Source organism: Alternaria novae-zelandiae (assembly GCF_023758075.1).
Source record: "Alternaria novae-zelandiae strain BMP 2774 chromosome Unknown scaffold_19, whole genome shotgun sequence".
NCBI classification, from domain to species: Eukaryota; Fungi; Ascomycota; class Dothideomycetes; order Pleosporales; family Pleosporaceae; genus Alternaria; species Alternaria novae-zelandiae.
Window position 1 is genome coordinate 493,865 of NW_026056979.1, and position 20,551 is coordinate 514,415.

Genomic DNA, 20,551 nt, shown 5'->3' on the forward strand with positions numbered 1-20,551 from the left:
CCGTCTTACTCACTATTACTACGAGACTACGCGTCGTGTCTGCGTGAAGGGGACAGCGCACGTGCCTTTACTAATACAATCGAGACTAGCGTTGCGGGACTGCATGTGGTAGCGACGACCCGGCCCCACATCGGGCTGCCACAAGCATCCCAGACGTGCCAGAGTCACGATGTAGGCAACTCGCCTGGCAACACCAACATGACTTCGGTTATCAGCGCATTGCGCAAGCAAATTGCAACATGCGAAGCCACACTCAAAGATCTGCGCCAACAGCTCGCGGAAGCGGAGCACAATCAACGCGAGCAGGGCAAGATTGTGCCGCAAAAAAGGCGACTAGCAACTGATCCTGTAAACCCTATGGATCATGACATGAATTTTGGAGTCCCTGATCAGTTTCGAGACGAGATCTTTTCTATCCTTCAGCAAGAGCAAACGGCGCCGGAAGCCGCGGGCACTGTAGCTGAAGATGCACCGAAATGGCCATTGGAGAAGAACGAGTACAAGAGATATGGAAGGCAGCTGATTATGCCTGAGATTGGTCTGAAAGGTGAGTTTGGTATTTAATAAGAGTATTTGAAGTCGTGCTGAGCTCGGATTCCTTAGGTCAGCTTCGCTTGAGAGATGCCCGGGTACTCATCGTAGGTATGGGTGGTCTCGGTTGCCCAGCTGCTGCATACCTGGTTGGAGCAGGAGTTGGTACCGTTGGACTAGTCGATGGCGACGTTGTAGAAGAATCGAATCTACACCGACAAATCTTACATTCTACGGCCAGAGTTGGAATGACCAAAGTCGAGAGCGCGATGGTGTCTTTGAAGTCGTGCGTCTACCCATCAGTCTGTGCTACGGGAAACCCCAGCTAACCTACTAGACTAGGCTCAACCCTAATGTTACACTTGTCCCTCACACATCCCGACTCAGCCCAGAGACTGCGGTTTCGACATTCAAACAGTACGACTTGGTTCTAGACTGCACAGACACTCCCGCGTCGCGCTACCTAATATCCGATACATGTGTCCTCCTAGGCAAGACGCTCGTCTCCGCATCAGCCCTCCGTATAGATGGCCAAATGATGGTCCTGAACAACCCACCCTTACCAGCCGGCGATCCCAACGGAGGCCCCTGTTACCGCTGCGTCTTCCCCAAACCACCACCCCCCGAATCCGTCGTCTCATGCGGCGACGGCGGCATCCTAGGACCGGTCGTTGGCGTAATGGGCGTCTTGCAAGCACTCGAAGCCATCAAAGTCCTCACCCACAAACCCACCACTACACCCGCAGATCCGCCGAGCCTTCTTCTCTTCTCGGCTTACTCAAATCCCATGTTCCGGTCTATACGGCTCAGGAGTCGGAAAGCAAAGTGCGCTGCTTGTTCGACGCACGCAACGATTAGTGCAGAAGCGCTGGAGTCGGGGAGTCTGGATTATGTCCAGTTCTGCGGCAGTTTACTTCCAGATAACAATCCACTGGCCCCTGAAGAACGTGTATCAGCGAAGAACTACGCTCAATTACGATCCGGTGTCAATCCTTTCACGGGCACAGTATCGAGGAAAGAAAGCCACTTGCTAGTTGACGTCCGTGAGAAGGTGCAGTTTGAGCTGTGTAACATCGACGGTAGTATCAACGTACCTTTCTCTACGGTCTCAGCTACCCGGGGACCTGCCTCTGCCGTCGAAGAAGAGGACTGGACAAAGATGCTGCGGCAATCCGAGAAACCCATCTTCGTTGTGTGTAGATTGGGTAATGACTCGCAGGTTACGGTGAAGAGGATGAAAGAGCTTGGACTCGACGCGGGAGGGAAGAGGTATATTGGTGATATCAAGGGGGGTCTGCAGGCGTGGAGAAGTACGGTTGATACTGAGTTTCCGGATTACTGAGGTTGTGCTTCCAAACACGTAATGTAGGTAAGGCATGGTAGCTTACCCACCAATCTCAACAACAAACCTCTTACCACCCCCGTATCCCTCTACCATCCACCCCAAAACCCCATCAACATCCTCTAAGCCCTTCACCATCTCAGCCTTCTGCGCACTCATCCACCCCTTCTCCATGCCAAACGGTAAATACGTCCCCACAACCCACTCCATCAGTCTTTCATTCCCCTCCTCGTACAACGAGTCTGACCACGGTTCAAACACTCTCTCTACACCCTCTGGCAAGTTCTCAGGACTGAACGCAGGTTGCGTAGCGAAGAGTTTGCCACCGCCTTGAGAGGCTAGAATGCGGCTTGCGAGGGGAATGGTTTGGAGAGTGGATACCATGTCCACGACGACATCGTATGGTCCATGCGCTCTGAGTTCTGCGACTACTTGATCGGGCGGAAGTGTGTGGTCGATGACGTTACCCTCACTCCCACTGAGCTCACATACAGTACCCATGTGCTGTGGTGAAGACGTGGTGATAACATCGTACCCTGCGCATCTGAGGTACTGCACTGCTAAACGACCAAAACTGGAACTTCCGCCGTATATCAAGATCTTTTCTCTTTCTTCGCCTTCTTGGACCTCATCACCTGGCTTGCGCAATCCCAGCCGCCCGGAGAAGAGACCGGCAACACAACTCGCATTCATTATCAACGCTACCAACGCTGCTTCTTCATCTTTGTTTATGCGTTGCGGTAGTCTGACTACCATTTTCTCCTCCGCAGTAACGAGGACGTAGCGTTGATACGCGCCATATTCATTGCCCTGTGTACCGAATCTCTTGCTGACGAGGACGCGGTCGCCAACTTGATACTTCGTGACGTGTGTACCTACGGCCTCGATAGTGCCGGTGTATGAAGAGCCTGGGATGAAGGGGTAGGAAGGCGGTGGTGGGGTGCCACGCTTGGCTATCTTAGCTTCGATGGCGTTGATGCCGATGAGGGAGACTTTGATTAGGAGTTCGTAGGCGGAAGGTTTGGGGATGGGGAGGATCTGTAAGGTGAGAGGGGAGTTTGGGGAGGTGAGAATTGCGGCTTCGTTCATTGTCGACGACTGTAAGGAGATGGAGTATGAGTTTTGCCAGGGGATAGTTTTGATGGTCTATTATATGTTTTCATGGCTGTTTACTACTATATGTTGGTGCAGAGCTCAAGGGAGGTGGCTGCTGTGCACAAAAGTCGATGATTAAGCGATCATGATCCTACGGAAAGTTTCCGCCACGCATTACACAGCGCGATGCTGGGTGCCGTGTTTTTCCACATCATTACCCACGTTAAATCCATTAATCGTGGTAATCATTATCATGCTGACATCGGCTCGCACCGTCGGTGCTATGAGGCTTTGAAATACGGGAGAGTAGGGCGCCTAATCTGTACGATGCAGATACGGATGGGAAATTCGTGCCGGGTCAGAATGCCTGGCCTACTTCCTGCCAATGCGTCCATGGTTCCGCGGGTATCTCTTCAGTGTTCCTCGCCTGCCAATCCGCTCTACTGAGCCATTGGTCAGGTCTCTATTCTCGTGTCTCAGACGCCTGGCCTTCACTGCTGTGCAAACTCAGGCTTGGTCTGCATATTACTCTGCACATGACTCTTGAGCGCCGCCCAGCGATCTTGTACTGCATCAGCGCCCTGTGCCCCTTTCCCACTCCCGCCCACAAGCTGCGCCAGATTCGCATTAAACCTCTCCTTCTCCAACTTCTCCAGCTTCTCCTTCCGCTTCTTCGCACCCTTTGTTTTCTTCATGCTATCGGGCATTTTCTGAGGTTGCACTATCCGCGCTTGACTTGTTTCGAGCCCATCTTCCCCAGACTCTGGCAGGGCGTCGGCGAGCGATTCGAGGTTTGCGATGAGCTTGTTGTTGGGGCGTCGCCGTTTTTGGGTCTTGGCAGAGGACTTTTCGATCTTGGACACGAATGAGGAGTGTTTGACCTTCAGCTTGTCGCGCTTGGAGGATGGGTACGAGGGGATGCCGTCGGGCTTTGGGAGAGTTGCAGTGGTAGTCGTGGGACGGGCGGCGCGAGCGGACTTTGCGCGCGCTGTTGTGCGCTTCTTTATAGGCGCCTATTCGGTTAGTAAGTATTTATTTTATTATACAGAAGTTGCTAGAGAGACATACCATGGCTGTGTTGTGTGTAGAGAAAGTTGACTGGTTCCTGTCGCATAGGGCTCGTTTGCTGTTGCGCAAAAGTTCTTATCGATAACGACAAGTGCCGACGTCAACCACCCGGCCCGTGCGACCTTCACAGACACTGGACGTACAACTCGGCTTCCGTCTCAGAACCCTCCATCCGGATGTAACTTCGCGGCTACACGAGATTCACGACTTCATACGCAGCTGCAACTGTATGACCTTCTCCGACGTGGTTCAACGGGCACATCGCCTCAGTGAGCTACCACGCCTCCTCATCGTGCCCCTTTGCTCATCCTTGTCGCATCTACCGGGCTAAGTCATGTGTTTCACTCTTCACAGACTTCCTGTCATCATGTACACGCTCGTGGTGCTTGAGGCAACGCGTTCAACTCCGCCAGGATGAAGTCCGAAGAGCTGCCTCACTCGACGCCACCAACGGCGAGTCGGACTCCGCACCAAACAGCAAACAGCAGCTCTTCTCGCAGCCGAGTCATCTAGTCATGCTTCGACCTGGGGCAGGACTGCTTTATGAAACACTCCGATAAGACTGCAGCATATCGGACTTGGCTAGGTGCGGCCCGTTCCCGACCACCAACTATTGGCTGTCTGTCGCATAACGATCCTCGTTGTGATCACCTATGATGCACTAAGATGGCATGATTTTCCCTCGTTTTGTTTCTTGCAGGGTTCACTCCAGTAGAACATGTCATAGAAGCGATTGCCACAGGCAAGTCAAGGTATACGAGAGAGTATTGCTTTTTCACAACCCCAAACCTGTCCTGAAACGCTATCATCTAACCTCAGCTGCCACCATCTGCGGGTTGGCAGCGCTCCGGCATGTACAACATCCCCGTATCACTGTGGCGCCATCCTTCATCCCAACACTACGGACCTGGGCTCAGCTCCACGACGGCCGTCTAGCCTAGATGCAGGCACGCGTGCGACCGATCAGCATCGAATCCCGCCCACTGCCGTCATGTTGTTCTACGATTCGCTGCGGATCGCGACTCATATCCCTTCCGCTTCTATTTGTGGTTCTCTAGACGAAACTATACGAACCCCTCGTCGTCTCTGCCGCGACAAAAGGCAATCATTCGCATGAAATGCAAGACGCGTAGTCCTGGTGACTCGGACTTTAAGGGAGCATTACGAACAGCGTATGCAGCTTGTCCGAAGTTCGAGAACATCTGGCCCTATTCATCTCCTTGTAGCCGCCAACATGCTATTTCGATAAAGATTCATCAAGGCTCATTTCAATGCAATCTCCGAACCGCGCAAGACACGATGTGCGAACAAGCCCAGCATGAGAATGCGCTCATTTCAGCTCAGAATCATGGTACTATTCTGGTAATGGTAGCTTGGTTTCTTGCTTGCCTATTGGTACGAGTTCCCTCTTGGTATCCATCTCAATGCTGATCATTGTCATAGGCTATATGCACTGTAGCAAGAGTCGTCGCTCGATACAGATCTGAACACCTTCGCCATCTCTCGTCGACAGATGACGTCATTATCGTTACCGCATCGGTCTTTGCCCTTGGAAGCACCGTGATAATATCCACGGCTGTTGAATCGGGCCTGGGGAAGAGGGACTGTCTCCTCAGCGATGATGACTTGGAGCAAATCCAACTCAAGCTTTATGTTACCACGATACTCTTCGTTTTGACAATAAGCATCGCCAAAAGCTCGGTCCTACTGTTCCTCTATCATCTAGCAGATAGCACACTACGCAGGGCAAGCGTTCTACTAGTTAGTACACTGGTATTGATATGGACCATTGCAGTCTTGGCAGGCATGGTCTTTCAGTGTGAGCTACCGACGCCGTGGCTGGTGTGGACGGGGAAGTGTATCCCCTTGGTAAGTCCGGTTGTCATATCGTAACTGAACTCGTTCTAAGTATAGTACAGATACCTTTCTGGATGATCGCCACCATCACGGATACTGTTCTAGAAACAGCAGTGATCACTCTCTCGGTACATCACATATGGACACTGCAGGAATCCTACCGCCAAAAGGCCTTGGCGACACTACTATTGTCCATGCGCTTCATGTAAGCAAAGGACCTAATACTCAGCTGAGACCTTGCTGACGTCCCGTGTAGCTTAGTTGCAGCATCTATCATTCGTCTGGTTTATCTTCGACAAGCATACGATCGCAACGGAGACCCCGCTTTCGATTCTTTACCGTACGCCGTGGTCACACAAGGCCAGACGACACTGGCCGTTCTCATCGTTTGCAGTCTCTGCCTCAAGCCATACTCTCACTTCCAAGCATCCCAATCGCCGGCCCCCAAACCCAAATCAAGACACTCGAAAAAATGGTCTGGTAGCATCACCATCGGTGGCACGCCCTACGAATCATACAAGTCGTTCCCACAACCGATCATACGAGAACCTCTGCTTGCTATACAAGCGAGCATGTCAACACCCAATTCCCCGGCAGGATCCAGGCACTCACTGAACGAAGATATACTGCTGCCAGATACACCGATACCCGCGCGATCTGCTAGAAGACCTCCTCGGCCTCCTCCACCAAGCGAGGAGCAAAGACCTGATCTAAGTATGTTCACTCGAAGTCCTACCACACAACAGGCGCCAGTAGTGACGAAACTCACTGTTTGTCAAGAGAGAGAAAAGGGAATGGACTTGAAGTCAAGGGGCTTATTGATCCGATAGAGCACATATATCTCTGTTCGTCCAAAATAGTTATAATGTATTCTGCTGGGCGGTTGCGACAAGTAGCTACAATGAATAATGCATTAGCCGATGTACCTTCATGCATCCGTTCCATGAATCTACATTTTACACCACCACCCCTCCATCAAGCCCACCACCCAATCAGCGCCATAACCGCCGCCCCAAGAAACACATACCCAACCATCAACCCCAGCCTGCCCAAATCCTTCGTCCTCTCCCTATCAAACAAAAAGTCCTTAGCCAACAACTCCACCAACCCACTGTATATCAGAAACCCCGCACTAACCGCATTCAACACGCCTTGCACCATCAAACTGACCTTGCTCTCCGGCAGATACGTCATCCTAACGCCCAGCCCCACGGCAATAGCCAGCGGCGTCGTGAGCCCATACAAGGCGCAAAGCGCCCACGGCATCCAGGTCTTGCCGCGCGGAAATGAGATACTAGATAAGCGGGCCCCGATGCCCAACCCTTCGAAGGACTGATGGAATACTAGAACCGGGTAGAGAGTTTTGAACTCGTCGCCGACGACGCCGAGGTTCAGGCCGATGATGACGGAGTGGAATATGATTCCGAATTCGAGGACGAGAAACGCGCCGATTTGTTGGGCGAAGGAGAGGCGGGCTGCTGTTGAGGTGGTGCAGAGCGAGGCTTCAGAGTGGTAGCTGCGAAGGCTTGCCGTGTGTTTCCGGTGGTGGTCTTGATCCCCGTTTTGGTGGTCTTGAGTTGGGTTATTAGTGTTGGATTCTGGGTCCACCATGGCTACTGGTGCGACTCCGATGGTGGTGTTGTTGTTGTCAGAGCGAAGGAACGCGTTGTTGGAAACCTCGCTCTCTTCTTTCTTCACACCAAAATGCCGTTCGACATATACTTCTGCTCCTAGATCTACGCAGAACACTGCCATTATGGACGTCAGCACTATGGCTGCACACCATGGATACTCCGCCCATGCTCCGCTTTCTCCCACACAACTCCCCGGGCCTATTGCTTCGTACGCCGGATCTAGCAGGTGGATGAACGCTGTTGCGACTATGACCCCCGAACCGAAGAAGCGCGCAAAGGTGTAGAGCCCGAACGGAATCTTCCAAGATGGTTTCTTGCGCGCGATGACGGGGAAGTAGGTTACGAGGGTGGAGACAAAGCCGATGACGAAGATGGACGATATTCTTGCGCCGAGCATGCCGTTGTATTCGTTCTCGCCAACGGTGAAGTAGCAGATTACTTCGGCTTTATCGGCTGTCGTGAGGTCGACGTTGGAGGGGTCGAATGCTTGTGTCGCCATGATGGGCGGGGAGAGAGAGGGGAGGTGGGTTGGAAGGAATGAGAGGTATTATGGACTTCAGAGACTCGGACAACGTTGTGTCTAGCTGTTCTAATTCGGAACTGCAATTGATGTCCTCAAGTTCTCAGTGTAGTTGCGGCTCTGACGTCGGGCATTTTATCGTCTGCATGCCAAGTACCTTGTTGGACGATTGACAGCAGGCATTTCAAGCCACTGAGAAAGTGCAGTGTGTATTGTACTGCCCATGTAGGTACCGAACTACTCGGTGCCCTCGGAATCTGTCCCGTTCAGGAAGTCGTAAACGTCGAAGCTTTTTTGACGTTGCTTCGTTGTTTCTGGTGTCTCATTACATATGAGGTCGTAAGTTTTTGCGCCTCTAGCTACCCTGCGTGTGTACATGTTGGGATATTTTGTACTCTGATATGCTTATTGAGATTCAGTCGTCATTGCTGCTAGCCTGGAGAAGACGTCTGACTGCGTTGTTGTAAGCGCTCGGTAATGGGTGTTGAGCGTGGTCGGTGCGTCGGAAGACATGCAGGTGTTCGCTTTTTTAACCCTACCTACCGCTTCTTTGCATATACATACTACTACCAACATACACATCAAAATTCTGTAGAGCTTGGAACGCTCCCTTGTACTCATGAGAATGAGTTGTACTCGAGACTATCGAAGCGACTGCTTTCTTGAGTGATGTAGTAGACAGGTGGTATTCAGATTCGTTTCCACAATCCAAACCTATCCTGACAATGCACCGAAATACCTCACACTCCCTCATGCCTTGACCCCATACACGCTTTCAGGTCTCCTCAGAGTACAAAGCCTTCATGTTCTGCAGATCAGAAATAATCCTATCGATCTGACCGACATCCTCCAATTCAACCACCTGCTGATAGATGCCCGCAACGCTGATATTCCAGTCTGTCGTCTCATCGTAGAACAAATCATACGACGTCACCGAGGACGGTCGCAGAGACAACTCATCTGAAGCCCCTACGGGCGGCGGACCAGGCGAGGAGAAGACAGAGGAGTGCGAGGGCGACGGCAAGAAACCTACGGGTGAACTTGGGGAGCGGAACGCGAGTGGCATAGGGCGGTCGGGCGCTGACGTTGTTAGTCAACATGAAGTTTACGGGGGTTTGACGGGGATGTAGCATACTGTTAGGTGGGTAATCGCCTCGTCCACCAGGTGAACCGAGGGATGTCGACCTCAACGCTTGTGATTCTATCACTTTTTCTCGCTGAAGGTGAAGTGAAGGCGGCAACTTGTCGATCCGCGGGCTAACTGGCGACGAGAAAGAACGTGTAGGCGTCGTAGTGCCCCCATGCGTGGGCGTGTCGGCGGCAGCTTGTCGCTTGAGGATCGTGGTGCGTGATTCACTAGAAGTAAGAAGTAGATGTTAGTTTGTGTAATGTGTGAAAGCAGCTATGACATTTGCATCTAGAACATGGGTGGTATTCTGGATGGTTATGAAACGCTGCTAGTAGTAGTAGTAGACATGGGCGGGAAGGTAGTCGGTGGTGAGGTGGGAGACAAGCGAGGGAGAGACATGGCAGAGGCATCTAGAACATTGCGTGACACCAAGCAGTGCCCGGGCAACGCAAGTTCCCAATGCGTGCGCATCTATGGAGGAGGATTTGTGAAGTGGGCTTAGCGTACGAGGGGCGGATGTCGTGGACGTCGCGGCAGAGTTCTTCGAGGCAGAAGTTGTTGAGGCGGGAGAGGTTGTAGCCCTATTCAGTAATCACATTAGCCAATCATATCTATACAACGGGTATCGAATGGGGACTCACGCGGTCAAGACCCAACTCTCTCAGATATTTCTTGGCCTCCTGGAAGTGCTCGTCGCTCTCTTTGATCCAGTAGCCGAAGAGAGAGAGGTGGACGTCGGCGATGGTCATATTACGGACTTCGTCGGCGTACTTCCTCACTTCTTCTGCACTGAGGTTGACGTGCAGGGACTCGTTGCGACGGTGGCGACTGCTGGGTGTAGGACTGGCGAGATCGTGGGCGACGTGTGTGCCTTCGCATTCTCCGCATTCGTCTCTGAAGCGCCGATTATCGACGCTGTCGTCGTAGTCATATTGAGAGTAGTCACCTGGGTCGGCGGTGAAGACGGTAGGGTGGTCGTGTCCGAGGCCTTGGAGCTTGACAAACTTTCGGTCTATGGACTTGTTAGTTTAAGGTTGGAGAAGAGGTTGAGGGTACGTACGACGCTCGCGGATTTTCTCTCTCTCGGCAACAGTCATGATATTACTAGGAGACGGAATGTCCGAGCTGACGAGTGTGGTCTGCTGACTTGCGCGCTCGGTCTCAACGCTTGTGTCTCTGCCCTCGGACTCGGAGCTCATGACCTGCGTCAATGGGCTAGTACTAGCGATACTACTACGGTTGCGCGCGAAGAGACTGCCAAAGTTCTTGATGCTACTCTTGCGATAAGCCTGGCGCTGTCCTTGGTCGTCGCACCCATTATCGCTAGTGTTCTCCTGCACTTTGGGAGGTTTCGGAACGAAGCTGTCTTTGCGATGCAAATTCTTCTGTGACTTGGCAAGCTGAGGGTATAGCGACGGTACTGATTTTGGCGAGAAGTTGGTCGCTGCCAGCGTCGCTTGCATCTGCGCGTGCGGGAAGTCCATGTTTTGAGTTCGGCGCGGCGGATACGTGTGCGTTCAAGGGAAAGGGAATGGAGATGTTGCTGAGAAAGACACGCGGATATAGACGTGGTCGTACGTAGACGACGTGACGGCGTTTGTCAAACTGCGATAGTGACCAAAAGGTAGCTTGCGCACTGACGTCAAAAGTGAAGGTGAATGTGAGCGTGAAGAGGAGTCGATATCGCTGGGTGACGTCCCAATTGAGCGATTGCGCGGCCCTTAGCGGACAGTGGAGGAAGATTGAAAGAGGGGGAGAAGATGTGAGGGTCTACCACGCGTACAACTTCCCGAAGGCTCAAGGAGTACAGATCTTACTTGAGATGAACGTGAGTCGATGCAAGATGAATATTCCATGATAAGGTTGAAGTGTTGGGCTTGTCGTCTTCTGAGTTTGTAGCACCACCTCATTAATTGAGACGCCAGTGGAGTGTAGGCTTCTAAGGATGCCTTTGACTCTTCTTCCGTGATTTCGTATTCATCTCTCCCAACGAGATCAGCTGCGCTCTTGTATATCATTTACAGTCTGGCTGAGACCGTCCGACCGGAGCGTGCTGCAGCATTCTCGTTATTTAGAACGCAGTTCGAGAGGCTTCTTGTCGGCCTGTACATTCAATGTCAGCTGAGCATCTTTCGACAAACTGTGCAATCTCCTGGAGGGACTTACTGCTTCGAGCGGGATGTTGTCACCTTCGCACATGACGAGAAGCGTAAAGTCTGGCAATTTGCTGCATGAAGTCTGAGTCCAGTTGTAAAGCATGTTCAGCGGACGTGTAAGGACCTGCGATGTCGGAGGACTCGCTGTCAATGATCCGAATTCGCAATGCGCTCAGACAAAGCCGAACACTATAGACTTCAGGATGACTGGCGTTGGAATCTAAGGACGTGACACAACCGTCGTGTGGAAGATGACCGACTGTGTTGTCGCCCAGCTGTATGGTTGATCACAGAGCATGAGATTAATCCTCACATGAGCTTCAGGAAATGATGAGTGTCAGCGAATTGGTGCTGGCATGAGGGGTGGCACCCATGAGACAACAAGACCAGGGTAAATTCGACGGAAAAGCCACTCATCTTGTGAAAGAAGTATAGTTGACACAAAGATGGAAGGAGACAGTATGCGAAACGGAACCTCGCTCCTGAGACGTCCTAGACTTCGTCTTGCTCATCTTACCTACGTCCACACAGTCTCATTCCAGGAGATTAAGAGCAAGCGCATTTCATCTGATGCAAGCTCCGAGCCTTCATGTGGTTCTCACTGATGAGAGAATTAACAGCGATAGACGGTCCAATTCACGGCAGTATGCAGGGCGATCAGGTGCAAATCCAACACTGTTGACGTCCCACACCCAGCGTTGGCTGCATCCAAAGGGCAAGTCATGCGCGGACAAACAAGTAGTGTTGCATGGTCAGATGAGGTTCAATGGAGACATACGTGCAAGCTGGAAGGGAGGGAGGGTCTGATGGCGGCTGTTGAGGGTGGTCCCGACGCAGAAAGTTCCTTGGCGACCCGCCCGCGGGCGTCTTCCAAGTTCCTGCTCCCCGCTCAAAGGGCCGATGCAACAACACGTAGGATCGACTTATCTCGGTCAATAGCCGTTGACAGTCAAGCTTCACCTGCATGCGGTTCCTTCTTGGACCTCGTCTCGGCGATCCTGACCCTGCGGACGGCCCGAGCTTCTGTCCCGCGGCCTGCGATGACTGCGACACGCAACATTTCCTATCAACTACCCGAACGGCTTAAGAGCAATCTGCAACAATCTCATCGCTTACCATGACCCCTCACGGACGCGCATCGGGTTAATCTAAAAAGGCTCTTTGACGCACGACTCTGTCTACAACTGGTATGGCATTCGTACACTCCCACCAGTAGCCTGCATGGATCAACCTCGCACGGCGCTTATGGGTGTTACACAACACTGCACAACGGTTTCTGCCGCGAGCAAGATGGGCTATACCCACTTTTCAACATCCTCGATATTGCGGCGCAGTCGTCCTTCACCAGACGCGCCGGACACTGCCCTAAGTTCTAGGTCGTCATGGTGGACAGGTTTGGCGTGACCTTCGACCACTCAGGCATTGGGGGCCAACTCTGATCAGCGAACTCATGATCCTAGCTCTAGGCTGAGCGCCTCGGGAACGAGAACTGGAGGAGCTTCAGGGCAGCGAACCATACACAAGAACGCCTTCTTCTTGTGGTCTGACATCAGGTCCGAGGAACTTACCTACACCTCGAAACGGGCAGCGGTCATGCTTAGGTGAAGGGGCTCGCAGGCTGAAAAGGTGCTTCGTCGCGCTGATTCGCTAGACCATGCAACAAAGTTGAGCGAATGGGGGCTGTGAGCCGCCTTGCGTCGAGACCGAACCACGACAGCAGATCCCAGCCGTTCAGGACAGCACCCGATGTTGGTCCACACCCCGGGTCCCCGTTGTTGGCACTTCCTATCCTGCAGGCGCTGCTCTATATGAATTGCGGCGTGGTTGATGCAAGTTGTCCGCCATCAGCCAATGAAGCGCTAAAGTTAGCGCCCCCGCGAGTTGGGTCGCCAATCATTCCCTACTTAGCCGCATATCCAACGTCCTTCATCCTTTAGGAGCTTTCCGTGCCATGTCGCGACGGCGGGGTCAGGACAGGCGGCTCTCGAGTCTTGACACGCGTTAAGACCAACGGGCGTAGTCCCACATTGCCACCTCAGTAGCAGGAATGCGCAGATAGATCTGTCAGCTGTAAACGGTGTGGTACGCACCGTCGCGGCGCGGATGACGCGTGTGTGGTGCATTCATATAACAAAAGTGTAGCCTGCAGATCATAGGTTGTACCGCTTTCAGCCCTCTGTTATCGTTCTGTTTCGTTTGGGGGCGCAGCTTTGGTCTCCTCTGCCGTCTGATTTACCCAGTTGACCGGTCTCGTTGCTACGCCGCAATACTCTCCTTTCGGTACTTACGTGTCTACGGGTGCCGCCTTCTTTTACATCCTTCGCCGCCGCCTTTCCCGCGCTTCTTTTCGTATCGTGCGTCTCGTTCGCACTATCACACAACGCCTCCGCGATTTAAGATTACTACCTTCATTGAAAAGCTTGTCCCTAACTTGGCACTGTCACACCCATAGACATGGCTACACTGTCGGTGCCGTCGCCTAGCCTGGGCTCGGGTTCATTGGGTGCCAGCATCCACAGACCGCTCTCCACTCACGGGCTGCCAAAGCAGCCGCGTACAATGTCACCCGAACGACCACATCGTTTCTCCGCAAAGTCCACAAAGAGCTATCCTCCTCCAGCTCTTGTACACACTCCCATGACACCACAATCCCTGGGACCAATGTCTCCCCCACCTATGTCAGCAAAGTCTTTCGGCACCTTCATCGACTCGGAGCCGTCGACGCCAGCCTACTCACCAAGGATGGACCACCAGTGGGACGACTCATCGGTGGTCCTAGTCCGTCCCATGTCCTCGTCTTCTGAACCTTCCAGCCCTACTGAGCCAGTATGGCGCATGTTACAACCACTGCCTGTGAAGGCCCCACCAAAGCCCAAAGCCAGCACCGTCAGAGCTCAGTCCAAAGAACCGGTCTCCTCTGCCAAGGAGATTTCATCACAGACATCGCTTTCATCGCACCCTACTAAGCAGGCGAGCTACGTCAATCGCCCCCACGCGATCAAGCTAGCAAGCCTATCACAACAAGATTTCCCCCCGAAGAGCGAAGACATTCCACAGGGTGATGTTACATCACCTCAGCCGACAGCCAGCACACCCACGGCGGCCGCCTTCGGGAAACTGGCAAACAAGATGAAGTTGATGCTCCGGCGTAAGAACACGAACGCAAAGAAAAAGGAGAAGAAGAAGCGAGAGTACGAAGAGGTCGACCGTATAGAGGATGTACACTGGACAGAGATGTGACTTCCACCTCACACCAAATGTTTCGAACATCTCAAAGTCCGACGTCTATTGCTACACACGGAGATGGGGAGGAGGCTGGACGCTGCGATTCCTCGCCGGTGTATCGTACGGAAGCATCCGGGAATTAATACAAGGCATCGGTGTCCGAAGGAAGATGGAACTGTATCAGAACTACACATCAAGACTGTTGCTTATACTCGTCCGGTCAGATTAATGAGCTGCTGGCCACCAACATCACTCTTGTCGGCGTATACGTGGCGTACTTGATGTTTCCCTTTGGTTTTGGGAGGCGTTTTGGATCCTTATGGCTTTCATGAGTTGCACAAGCAAGTAACGACGATACCCAATCCTTACCATAGCCTATTATTAGCAACTATCTTTTCATCACTAAACTCGTAAACACCACTGCCGATGACCATTGAGCGATGAGTTCTGACTAGAATCATCTATAATGATCACATAGAGACCACCAAACAGTTTGTATCCCACAAAGGCCTTCCAAATACTAGCCAGGGCGTGACTTTATAGACTCATCGTTTTCGTGCCAAGCACCTGCCCGATTGCTCCACGTGAAAGGGCGATCAAACTAGCGTGTGCACGGACCATCAAGTCTAAGCTCCACAACGCGCAAGAAGCAGAACACATCTCACCCAACTTGCCATACAGGTAACATTCTAGGTAAAATGATTCCAAGAAGGTTGGGAAGCGCTGTACGGCTCAAATGCGCCGGCAAAGCACAGCCTCAAAAGCGGTTACAGAGGCCACCAGCGGTGACGACCCGTGCTTTATGGCCACATACAGGACGCGTTCTGTCAAGTCCGTTATCACGTGCCTTCTCGCAGACAAGACTCCTACAAACCCATCCCGAGAGTTCAAGAACCAATGGAAGAGGCAATACCCTCTTCAACACGCGATGGAACCAACCAGCCAAGGACCCCACAGCCACACTCCTAGAATCGCGCTTCCCAACCAAAACCGTCCTTGTACTCCTCACCCTAGGCGGCCTAGCATACTACTTCGTCGACATAGTAGAAACCGACTGGACAGACAGCGTCTACGGCGCCTTCGAAACCGGCGACGATGCCTCCCAACTCGCCCAACCCCTCCACTTCTACTCCTCAAAAGAAGAAGTGCAACACATCCTCGACTTCCACATCCCAGACCCCAGCGCCCCGATGAAAGACCCCGCCGTAGCGAAGTTCTTCTCGGAGCAATTCGACAAGCTATGCTACGGATGGATGATGACGCCCGATGATTCGAAGAAGGGTGTCGAAGGCATGCCAGACGTGCAGATGCCCATAACACACGGATGTCGGTTCCGCAGTAACGAGCCATGTGAGGATTTCTTCGCATTAGGAACATCGCCTGGCCCCGGGCAGAATCTGTGGAATTACTGGACTGTACTAGATGGGCATGCAGGACGACACACGGCATTCTACCTCCAATGGACACTAATCCCCATGGTATCCTCCGCGCTCAGCACCCTAACACCGCACGCCTCGAGCCACCAAATCGAAAGCAGTATAAAAACCGCCTTCCTCGCCACGGACAAAAGTATCATGTCCCGCGCCAAAACAGCCGCAGCCTGGTTCCCAGCCGCCAACGCCGCCGCCATCGCCGCGCTCACACCCGCTTTCTCTGGGTCCTGCGCCTTACTCGCTGCATTCGATCCCCAGACCTCCAAGTTACGCGTAGCATGTACAGGAGACTCCCGCGCCGTCCTCGGCCGCTGGGACCCCTCCACGCACACCTACACTGCCATCCCCCTCTCGGAAGACCAAACCGGCTTCAACACCAAGGAAGTAGAAAGACTAAGCAAGGAACACCCCGACGAACCCTCCGTCATAGACCCCAAAACAGGCCGCATGCTAGGCATAGCCGTAACCCGCGGCTTCGGCGACCACCGCTGGAAATGGGATAACGAAACGGTCAAGGCGTGCCAGCACAAATTCTGGGGTACGGCGCCAAGGCCAGGGAATTTGAGCCCGCCCTATATGACGGCGGAGCCTGAGGTGCAGGAAACGGATGTTGTGAGGAGGGAGCCGCGGGATGGGATGCTGTGTGGTGATGGTAGGGCAGAAGGGGGGAAAAGCGATTTCCTCATCCTCGCTTCCGACGGTCTTTGGGACCGGATTTCTTCTGAGTATGCCGTCGAGTGCGTTTCCCGCTATCTCTCTGCGCGCGCCCGTGGCCAGGGTTCCGTGAAGCAAGACCCGGAACTCCTGCGCAACCCTCCCGTTTTCCCTCAAAACTTCTCTAGCTTGGACCCGGGTGTGACGTGCGACCCCGCGGCCGGCGAAGACGTAGACTGGAAAGCGGAGCCGCAGTATTTTGCGATTGAAGATGAGAATGCGGCGGTTTGTTTGGCGAGGAATGCGATGGGTGGGAATAGGAGGGGGTTGTTTTTGGGCGTGTTGGCGGGGCCGGAGCCGTTGAGTAGGAATGCGGTGGATGATACTACTATTATGGTTGTTTTCTTTGACAAATTAGAAGATGGGAAGGCTGGGATAGAGGGGAGTAAAAAGGTAGAAGAGAGTAGGAGTGGGGAGGGGGAGAAGAAGAAGAAGTGGTGGTGGCCGTTGTGAAGGCCGAAGCGACAGCATGGTTCATATGATGAGATATGGATGGCTTCCTAATTTCATATCAGACCTGAGATGCCTGTTGGTAGACTACAGAAAACAAAGCAAGAGAGTAGTGATGTTGATATCATCCAGTCCAAGCCGGCCAAAACAACGCCTCAAACCAAACCAAGCCATGCAAATGCTACTGATCCTCTCAACCAAAAAAAAAGATAATGATATCACAGCCCCCCCTCCGAAAAACGCAACAGTCCCGTCCTGCGTCTGAATTTCCTCATCTCCTCATCTTTCCCATCCCTACTCCTACGCCTCTTCACACCACCTACCCACCCCCGCTTGAAGCACAACCCCAACCCTTTCCAAGCCCCCCTGCCCAGACCCCAATACATACACCTGCGCGCCCACTGCCCACTCGCATAAACAACGCCATACCTCTCCCTACACACACGAATATCTTGCCGAGCCATGTTGAGAGCAAGAATACACGGCTGACCCACCTCCTAGGAATACTACTGTAGGAAATCGCGTTGGACGTTGATGAAAGCGCCAGGCCCGCCGTCGTCGGCAAGTTCGGTAACGAGGGCCTCGGTTTGTTGGATTAGGCGTTCTAGGGCTGCGGAGGAGGATTTGCCGAGGGAGACTGCGTGGGTGTTGTTGTTAGTTTGAGCGTCTTCTTCTGCATCTTCCATCTTGTACGTACCCAGTATAGCGCTATTGAGCTCCTCAGCAACAGGCGCCCTCCCCGAAATCTCCAGTAAAGGCGCCAGCGTACTCTCCCGCGCATCCGCATATGCTATAAGCGCAAACGTATCTTCGAGGGCCCGCTTGACTTCGCGTCTTGGGTCGTTGGCGAACTCGGATTTCAGCTCCATGCCATATGTTATAGTTTCGCTTGTTGCTCGTTCGCTCTTTGCTACTTTATCTTCCATGTCGTCTTCGTCTCCGACTTCCAAGTAGTCGTCTTGGTCTTTGTTGTCCCAGCTAGGTGGTGGGTTGTGTACGCCTAGTTGCTCGTCGAGCTCCATTTCGAAATCGTATTCTTCTGTTGCGGTTGAGTTGCGCTTGTTGGGATTTGAAGCGGTGGATCGTTTGGATGATGGTGCTGGTGCGGATTGGCATTGTGCGTTTAGCTCTCCGCATCGTCGGATCATCTCGATGAACTTTCGGCAGCGGAGTTTGAAGTAGATGTTTTCGTTGTCGCGGAGCACTGAGGGGTAGTATGCGGTGGTGTGCTTGAGCGCCTTGTCAATGTCGCCCTCGAGGATAGCTGTCCGTATTTCTGGGTTCTGTTAGCCTGCGTTTGTACCCTGAGGGACGAGCTTACTTTGTCGGTTCAGCGCATCCAGATCTTCCACTGCTGCTCGGTATGAAACGTCTGTCTCATCGTTGTTTGCAAGCGCTCTTGCTTCCTCGACAATCTCATCCGAGAAAGCTCGTGTAGTCTCTACATAGCCGTCGTGCGCTAGATATTGTCCCACCAGCTGATGTATCAACGCATCCTCGCCTCCCAACGCACCTGCCTCTGTTTTGGTCCGGGCGATCTCAGCTTGTATGGCGGCCTTCTCGTCTTGTACCATCTTGTCGATGTCGAAAGCGAAGGGTTCTTGGCCAAAGTTGACGCGGACCATCTCGCCGGGCTTCTTCATGCCTACAGTAGGATAGTATGGCATGTTGGGTTTCAGATCTCGGAAAGCCGTCCCTGAACCTGTTAGTACTATCTATATCCCTCACTTCGCATACTCACCTTGCATATGACCATTCTTTGTGAAGAAAGCAGTATTTGTCCGGAAGTTGATGCCACAGCCGATAACATCCAGTGTGCCAAACTTAGGCCCATATGATTTTCCGGAAGTGGTATTACTAAAGACCTGGCCATCGTCGCCATGGTACGCATACGAGTCGGGCTCCCAACCCGGTATCCTGCTGAGAGCGACTTTGGGTCCCGAGAAGCCTACTCCGATCATTCTACTGCCCGGTGAATTAGCGTGTGCATTAAAAGGTGTCAAACGTACATACCCGTCTTTCCCCTTAGAAACAACAGTAACCTCGTAGTAGTAGATCCCACACTGCCGCGGCATGGGAAAGTCCGCGCGAACCGACGCAGCTTCATCGTGTGTCTTCTGTGAGCCCGAGAATTTGGCCAGCCTCTGACCATCCTCTAGCTCAAGCTGAGGAAACCTGTCTGCGTCATTCCACCGTGTCGGCCATGGCGCTACCGGCTCATCCACAAAGACCGGCGCACGCTCTACTATCTCATGCGTGAGACCGCGATGTGACGGCGCCATCTTGTGCAGGTTGACGCTGCTGGAACTAGTAGACAGCGAGCCTGCATTCGACGAGTGCGTTGACTTGTATTCCCGCTGGGCTGCCAGCTTCGCCTTATGCGCCTCTTGCAACTTCTCGGCGTGCTTGGACCCGCGCAGGTAGGAAGGCACGAAGAACGGCGGTATATCCTGTGTGGACCCTCCCAAGCCATGCCAGTAGCCAGACTGGCTGGAGTATGAGGGCAGTGGCCCACCGGCCCTTCCGAAACTCGTAGACATATGTCCGTCGGCGTCGATGGAGCGAGAGAGGCGGTTCGGGTGCGATGTTGAGCCGCTGTTGGCGAGATGTGCAAAGGCGCCGGATCGGGTGGGTTGCTGGAATGAGCTATTGCTGCCTGCTGATGCAGCAGCTACTCTGGCGTAGCTGTCCCTCCGAGGATTCATAGTGATCGATAGTGGCGCTGCTGCCAACTACCAGCGTGTTCGGGCGGGCGTTTGGAAGCGATCGCAAAGGGCGGACACGCAGACTACGCGAGTAGTAATGGTCGAGCGGGCGGTCGTAGTCGCTGACGGGGTTTGGAGACGTCCAACAGCGCAGTGACGCGTGGGCTAGCTGTCTCTGGCGCCGAGTGAATGCGGTACTCTGTGCTGGAAGGTGCCAACGGCGAAGGCAAGAATCAACGGCACCCGGGCTCCTGTGAAGCGATCGTCACAAATGCATTCATGGTATCATCAGCGGAGGATTTGCTGCAGGAAAGCTAGCGAAGGAGTGCTGGGCAGGTTGTACGTCAATGAGGTCCATGGGCGGAGGTTTGGATGCGCCGAGCTATCGGTGGAGATCCCCGCGATCCACGGGTACGATAACGCCATCCAGGTCACGCTCATCCTTGACATTCATCATACTTTGTAGCATCAAAAGTGGGCACTCTACAATCTCAAGGCGCGAGAAGACACACTGTCACGTTGATATGCTTTGGCATGGCATGCTTGCGACACCCGCTACCGAGGTTCTCAAGATGCATGCATGGACAAGTACTTGTAGTTTGACATGGATATTCAATTCTCTCCATAATGCTATGCAAAGCCCCCTTTCCGTCTCTATCCGGATTCCATATCCGTATCCAGCATTTGTGATG

The 20,551-nt window shown here is 53.1% G+C and overlaps 7 protein-coding genes across 7 annotated transcripts; 2 read left to right on the top strand and 5 right to left on the bottom strand.

The window, feature by feature from the left end:
* Window positions 1-198: 198 nt before the first annotated feature.
* J4E88_008491 (uncharacterized protein) lies at window positions 199-1,873 on the top strand (the record flags this gene model as incomplete). Its single annotated transcript, XM_049402101.1, has 3 exons — window positions 199-547; window positions 604-817; window positions 874-1,873. 3 exons carry the CDS (start codon window positions 199-201, stop codon window positions 1,871-1,873), a joined length of 1,563 nt encoding a protein of 520 aa, XP_049252199.1.
* Window positions 1,874-1,915: 42 nt separating this feature from the next.
* Window positions 1,916-2,962, bottom strand: J4E88_008492 (uncharacterized protein; the record flags this gene model as incomplete). Its single annotated transcript, XM_049402102.1, has 1 exon — window positions 1,916-2,962. The coding sequence occupies one exon, from the start codon at window positions 2,960-2,962 to the stop codon at window positions 1,916-1,918; it is 1,047 nt and encodes a 348-aa protein (XP_049252200.1).
* A 497-nt stretch (window positions 2,963-3,459) lies between these two features.
* Window positions 3,460-4,039, bottom strand: J4E88_008493 (uncharacterized protein; the record flags this gene model as incomplete). The annotated part of the gene is made up of 2 exons (XM_049402103.1): window positions 3,460-3,981; window positions 4,037-4,039. 2 exons carry the CDS (start codon window positions 4,037-4,039, stop codon window positions 3,460-3,462), a joined length of 525 nt encoding a protein of 174 aa, XP_049252201.1.
* A 2,829-nt stretch (window positions 4,040-6,868) lies between these two features.
* J4E88_008494 (uncharacterized protein) lies at window positions 6,869-8,026 on the bottom strand (the record flags this gene model as incomplete). Its single annotated transcript, XM_049402104.1, has 1 exon — window positions 6,869-8,026. The coding sequence occupies one exon, from the start codon at window positions 8,024-8,026 to the stop codon at window positions 6,869-6,871; it is 1,158 nt and encodes a 385-aa protein (XP_049252202.1).
* Window positions 8,027-8,822: 796 nt separating this feature from the next.
* J4E88_008495 (uncharacterized protein) lies at window positions 8,823-10,660 on the bottom strand (the record flags this gene model as incomplete). Its single annotated transcript, XM_049402105.1, has 4 exons — window positions 8,823-9,127; window positions 9,625-9,757; window positions 9,818-10,188; window positions 10,237-10,660. The coding sequence occupies 4 exons, from the start codon at window positions 10,658-10,660 to the stop codon at window positions 8,823-8,825; spliced, it is 1,233 nt and encodes a 410-aa protein (XP_049252203.1).
* Window positions 10,661-13,993: 3,333 nt separating this feature from the next.
* Window positions 13,994-17,157, top strand: J4E88_008496 (uncharacterized protein; the record flags this gene model as incomplete). Its single annotated transcript, XM_049402106.1, has 3 exons — window positions 13,994-14,568; window positions 14,636-14,758; window positions 15,462-17,157. The coding sequence occupies 3 exons, from the start codon at window positions 13,994-13,996 to the stop codon at window positions 17,155-17,157; spliced, it is 2,394 nt and encodes a 797-aa protein (XP_049252204.1).
* A 503-nt stretch (window positions 17,158-17,660) lies between these two features.
* J4E88_008497 (uncharacterized protein) lies at window positions 17,661-19,859 on the bottom strand (the record flags this gene model as incomplete). Its single annotated transcript, XM_049402107.1, has 5 exons — window positions 17,661-17,791; window positions 17,852-18,430; window positions 18,476-18,850; window positions 18,896-19,119; window positions 19,168-19,859. 5 exons carry the CDS (start codon window positions 19,857-19,859, stop codon window positions 17,661-17,663), a joined length of 2,001 nt encoding a protein of 666 aa, XP_049252205.1.
* Between the last annotated feature and the right edge of the window lie 692 nt (window positions 19,860-20,551).